Below are 6,109 nucleotides of genomic sequence, written 5' to 3'. Positions count from 1 at the left end.
TGGGAGAGCTGGCCCTGCACCTCACAGACCTTGGGAGAGCTGGCCCTGCACCTCACAGGCTCTGGGAGAGCTGGCCCTGCACCTCACTGGCTGTGGGAGAGCTTGTCCTGCCCCTCACAGGCCCTGGGAGAACTGACTCCTTCACAGGAGAGCTAGCTCTTATATAGCATGAGTGTGGGAGAATAGCCTAGGCATGGAAGAGCTGGCCCTGCCCCTCGCTGGCTGCCACACATAGGAAAGCTACCTTGCCCCTTGCTGGCAACAGTGGGGCAGAGCAGGTGGTAGTGTGGGCATAGGAGAGTTGGCCCCAGTGGCATGATCAAGGAAGAGTTGACTCTATCCCTTGTTGGCTGCCAGGGGAAAGCTGGCCATTGCTTGAGTTGGGTATCTCCAGAGACCAGGGCTAACCAATTCAGCTACCATCCAGGCCTACATCCAGAGTTTTGAGTTGGCCCACCCAACATCCACGACCTGCTGGAGCAGTGAAGGGACAAGTCCTTCAGAACCATAGCTTCAGGATCTCCATGACTCTGGGCAACAGATGAATATCGAATAACAGATGAATAACAGGATGAATATCGAAGATGGGTCTCAGTGAGGGTCCAGTATTGTTGGTATAGCAGAAGTCAGAGGACTTGAACCAGACCAACAGCTCATACAATGAACATTTGCAAGAAAAGCTGTTTGGGCAAAGGGTCTACTGGCGACATACCATAGCTCACAGTACCAATATGACCAACGAATATGTGATGAAGAGGCTGGCAAGACAGAAGTGGGCTTATTTTATCATTTTTATTTTTTCTTTTCTTTTGGGGGGTGGCTACAAAAATGGGGTATGCACATGGAGCGTATGCTGTGAAATTCCCAAAGAATAAACAAAAATTCAAACACATAAAACAGTGGGCCTCAGGTCAAGGAGAGAGAGCTGCAGAAGCTTTTGTGCAGGAGAACCACCCAGGTGTGGAGTTGCTTGCAAGCTTGGACCAGGTAGCGGCTGCTGCAGCCTTGGCTGAACTCCATCTGGCCCAGACAACACTCAGAACGCTGCTGGGTTAGCTGCCATGTGTGGTGATGGATAGTGGCTGTGGCCTGGTTCTCGAGGCAGCATAAACCCACTGCAGTGTGCTGTGGTCCTATGTGAGCCCTAGTTCCAATGAGGGTGCAAGAAGGATAGCACAGATTGGTCAGACTTATAACAGGAGTTTGCACCTACATCTTCCCAAGCAGCATGGTCTGCATCCTTATTCTGGGTCATTGGATTGACGATAGTGGCAAGGCCGTCAAGGAAATGTTTGGTTCTGGAATCCCAGTATGGGCTCTCAGGCAAAATTATAGAGTTCCAGAATAGGAGAATGGGTGGGAACATCCAGGCCTCCCATGTTTACAAGTCACCTCCTGTTGTGGGATATTCTGATCACATTTTGACACTCCCAAGACTAACAATAAAGCTAAACTTTGAATCAGAGGGTGGAGTCAACATTCAGCTGGTCAGAATTAACCACAGGGTTTTTGGTGGACCAAGATTATGATAGAGAGACACAGAAGAAACAGTGAGGGGCTTAAAAAGATTCTCGGGCCTTTTCAATCTGGAAGTGTGGAAAGTCAGAGTTAGTTGATCATTCCTGCATTGCTCTTTAGATCTATAAGATTTTAATACCAATATCTGACTCCCAAGTTTTATTTAATAGAACAATTTAATCACTTCCTCTGGTGCTTTAACTTCTTCAATGTCTTTGTCACATAAAGATTCTAGCTAAACCTGGTGACAGCAACCCCAGCTCTTCAATGGCATCTCACAGTACCAGAGAACTTTCCCTCATGATGCTCTTCCTCAAGGGTCTCATTCCAATCTCACATGCCAATCAGGCACCAACACAACTTCACAGATCTCAGGATCCAGTACTGGTAGCAGTGTCAGGGCACACACCTGCAGGTCCAGCACCATTGGAAGCAGAGGTGGGGGTTTTCCTAGTTCTGGCTCATCCTGGAGACATAGCAAGACCCTATCTCCAAACCAAGGGCTGTGAATGTGGCTCAGTGGTAGGGTGCTGACATGGCACCTGCTGGGATTGGAACCCAGCCCTGGAGGAAAACACCAAATAGGTTTGTGTGTTAGAGGAAGACCTTGTCACATTGGGGCAGCTCCTGTGATTCTGGAGGGTGTTTTTTCTATACCTCAGGGACCTCACAGATCTTGTCTCCAAATATCTGTATCTGTTTGTCCTCAACATGGCTCTCAATTAGAATTAAACTCTTAAAATTCTTGCTGCCCTGATCAACTTCTCATGTGAGGAGGAACCACAGCATTGGTGTGTTTAAAGCTCCCTAGACGGTTCCATCAGGCAGCTAAGGTTGGGAGCCACTGTCCTGTTCTTCAAGCTCAGTTGGCTTCTCCAGAGCTGTGTATGGAATGAGGCATCCTGGACCCCCATCTTGATTGCATTCTGAAGACAGTTCTTTGGGTTTTTGTCTCTCTGTGTGTATCTCCCCTGTGTTTTGCTTGGTGGAGACAGTATCCCAAGGAGTAGCCAAAAGGTCTACATGAAAACCTGTTTAGATATAGAGACTACAACACGTGGAAACTCTCTATTACGTTTAACTCACTCCAAGACAAACTGCAGCAAATGTCCACATATTTGCATTCTCACCATCAGGTCAGCATTGTCCTGAACACATAATTGTTCCATCCAGCACATTCTGTTCTATTCAAAGTCTAGTGCAAGGAAAATGAGCTAGCGGGCCTTCAGGACCACTTGGCCACAGGACACATCAAACACACAACATGACAAGTGCTGAATGCCTCTGTCATCCCGTGTTTTCTCTCGCCACAAAACTCTCCAAAAGCTTTACAAACATTCTGGTCCAAGCATCAAGGTGACTAAAAATTGAGAACTCAGCAGAAGTCTGGTGGGTTCTGTTGCCTTGTTAAGCCAAGTTCCTGTAATGAGCGAGGCACCCAAGAGATGCTCAATCAGTATCATGTGGGATAATTAAACTAACTTGAAAAGAGAGTGTTCTGATACAGAAAAGGGTTGGCTTCTGAGGGGATGGCAAAAAAAATAGTCCTTGAAAGGGCCTACTATGTGTTTTTCAGACAGCATGGATTTTTTTAACCCTAGGAGGTGGGTATCAGGCAATTCTTGTTATGTGTATACATGTTTGTATGTGTGTACGGGTGCACTTTGAGGCCTACGCCTTCTCTCTACCCAGTATTCAAGACTAACAAATCACCAAGCTCCACCTTTCAGTGTGTGAATCTGTAATTAGGCAGGTTGGCAGCAGGGACAGGTGCTCAGGTCCAGGAGGGTCCAGGAGGGGCGGGAGCATCAACCATGATAGGTCACACTCATGCTTTCCTCTGGCCATTGCAGAGCAACCCTAGTGGCCTAGATCCCTCACTCAGTGACCTAGTCTGGCTTTGAGTTGAAATAGAAAACTCTTGCTGTAAAAACCCAGCTCTCCGTGTCCCTTCCCCATTCCAACAGAAGCGGTATCTGTACTTGGGGAGAAGCCAAGCACAGCAAAGGATTTCAACAGAGAACTGAGGAAACACCCCCACTGAGGTTCTCATAGCAACATAATCACGTACAGCGGCAGCCTATTTCGGTGGGAGCCTGCTTCAGCGCCCCTCCTCCCCTGTTAGTCACAGAATGGATGAACAAGCAGAAGGAGTGTGGGGTGGGGACAGTGTTGGGTTGAAAGTCAGGAGGCTGAAGAGCTGGTTTCAGACGCTTCCCCAGCTTGTCAAGGGACCATAGAAAAATGTCTCCTTTTCTGTGATCTAGGGTCCTTAATCTGCAAGAGGACTGGCTCAGTGTGTGGGTGGGATCTTGCTTTTTCTAGTCTTATTTGATTGTACAAGTACTGAGCCTCTTTTGATCCAACATCGCAGAGTCCTTTGATCTGGGAGAAGATGCTTAGAAAACAGAAGGTACCAGAGGGTAAGAGTCACTCTTTAGATGCACTTATACCCCCGCTCCCCTATACAACTTTTGGAAGAATGGCAGGATGGTAGTGAAGAAGACCAGGTATTGCCAAAGATCACTCATTTGTGCCCAACTCCAATTTAGGTCTGTGGACTGAGAGGCTGAGGTCATTCATTTGAATTTACTCTTGTTCAGAGCATATAATAAATGTGGTTCAGTTTACCCAAGCTTCTTGCTGCGTTTTCTTTAATCCTTCCCATTCTTCACCGTCTCCTCTTCCTGTGTTTCATTTCTCACCCCCCACTTACGACAGTGTCTCTTCTCTTTGCTGGAGGATCTGATCTGATGGAGAAATTCATCACGCTGAGTCTGGTTTGGCCCTTTTCCTCAATGGATCCGGGTTAGTTGAGGACAATCACTCTTACACTTCCTGGCTATCAAAGGTTACGATCACAGTACGCAGGGCATTTGGATCAGATGAGTCAAATGGGGACGGAAATAAAGAGAGCAGAATGTAATGGGGGCATCTGTGAGGTCCCTGTCATTGACCTGTGGGGCCGGGAAACCTGAAGTTCAGCTGTCTTTGGGATAGCCAGCTAAAGTGTCCTGAGTGCGGCCTCCTTCCCCCATTGTTCTGTCCCCCAGTGCCTGACAGATGGCCGAAAGGGAGAAAAAAAGCTCTCAGAGTGAAGACAGGAATGCATTGTATAAAAATTCACACCCCCCACTGCCGCCCAAACTCCCTTAAAAAAGGATCTAGAGAATCCTAATGGGTACGTGACATCCTCACAGCTCTCTCCCATAAAAGGGACTTCAAAATCTGGTGGTGGGGGAGGGGGGAGGAGGGGGGAGGAGAAATGTGGTCCCAGGGTAGGGGGGCTGTCAGGCAAGACAGAGATAGGGAAGGTAGACAGCACGTCGTTTCATTGACTTGTTTCTGATCATTCTCCCAAGCCACCTCGAGCGGCCACCTACAACCCAACCGGGTTCTCCTGAGAGGGGTTTGAAGCCCCTCTAGTCTTGGGCTCAGAGAGTGAAGGAAAGGCTAGATAGAGACGGCCTACTCAGTCCTAGAGTTGAAGGAGTTAAGGACCCCCCCCCCATTCCAGACACCCATCCTTTCACTCCCCAAACCGTAATCCGCGAAGGATCCAGGAATCGCCGGAGGGGGGGGGCGGGGAGAACGACGACGAAGACGAGGTGACGGTGGCCGAGTCTTGCCCCAGGTTTGCCTTAGCTAGGAGGTTTCGCACCCGGGCTGAGAACCTCCGACAGCCTCGCGGACGCAGGCTTCCGGGAGCCTGGCGCACCGCCCTGCAGCGTGCGCTCAACCCTAGCCCCCGCGCCAGGTGTGCGCCGCGGCAGGAGCGGAGCGGAGCGCAGGCGGCCCCCAGACCCCGCGGTCCCGGGCACGGGGGCGGGCTGGGGGTCCCCGCTGTCAGCGCCCCGCCACCGCCCGCTCCCGCGCACCTCCCACCCCGCCCCCACTCACCCGCTCAGCCCCCGGGAGCGCCGAGCAGGACGCGTGTTGCTTCGCCCAGCGATCGGCAGAAGTTGGGAGAGTTGGCGTCCGCCTCCCGCCTGCCGGACTTCGGAACCGCGGCTACAGCCCGCTAGCCCGCGGGGCCGCCTCCCTCCCGCCCAGCCCGCCGCGCAGAGAAGAGGGGCGCGGAGGGGGTCTCGAGCTCGACCAGAACTTGGAAGTGTGCGAAGGGATGCGAGGCAGATGAAGAGCGAGGAAACGTGAACAAAGTGGCGACCGCAGGAGGGACTCCACGGAGCTCGATTGTCGCCGAGGACGCTCAGGCAGAGGGGCTGGCTGGGGATTTTCCCCCCCTTCCTCTCGCATTCTTTGGCTCTCTTTTAAAGCCATACCAGCCCTCTCTCTTTCTTTACTATCTCGAATCCCCAAACCCTTGCTGGCTCTTATGGGCATGAAACACTCCTCCCGCTGCCTGCTCCTCCGGAGGAAAATGGCGGAGAACGCAGTCGAAAGCACGGAGGTAAGGAGGCGACCGGGCCGGGGCTTTAGGCGACCCTGCCGCCCACCCGGACCCCCGTGTGCCGCCGCTGGTAACTGCTACTACCGCTGCCGCGGTGCCAAACTTTCCCCATTCCACTGTGTCTCTGCTGGCAGAGAGAGAGAGAGAGAGAGAGAGAGAGAGAGAGAGAGAGAGAGAGAG

The 6,109-nt window shown here is 51.4% G+C and overlaps 1 protein-coding gene across 1 annotated transcript in view; it reads left to right on the top strand.

Annotated features, from left to right (window-relative positions):
* Nucleotides 1–4,782: 4,782 nt before the first annotated feature.
* The window catches only part of Prmt8 (protein arginine methyltransferase 8), an 87,596-nt gene continuing 86,269 nt past the window's right edge, over nt 4,783–6,109 (top strand). The window contains exon 1 of the mRNA XM_005365276.2: nt 4,783–5,929. Within this exon, the coding sequence (XP_005365333.1) occupies nt 5,855–5,929 (75 nt within the window). The 5' untranslated portion in view covers nt 4,783–5,854. The remainder of the gene's footprint in view (nt 5,930–6,109) is intronic.

This window comes from Microtus ochrogaster, unplaced genomic scaffold (assembly GCF_000317375.1).
Source record: "Microtus ochrogaster isolate Prairie Vole_2 unplaced genomic scaffold, MicOch1.0 UNK1, whole genome shotgun sequence".
NCBI lineage: Eukaryota > Metazoa > Chordata > Mammalia > Rodentia > Cricetidae > Microtus > Microtus ochrogaster.
This window is presented reverse-complemented; position numbering and strand designations above follow the sequence as displayed.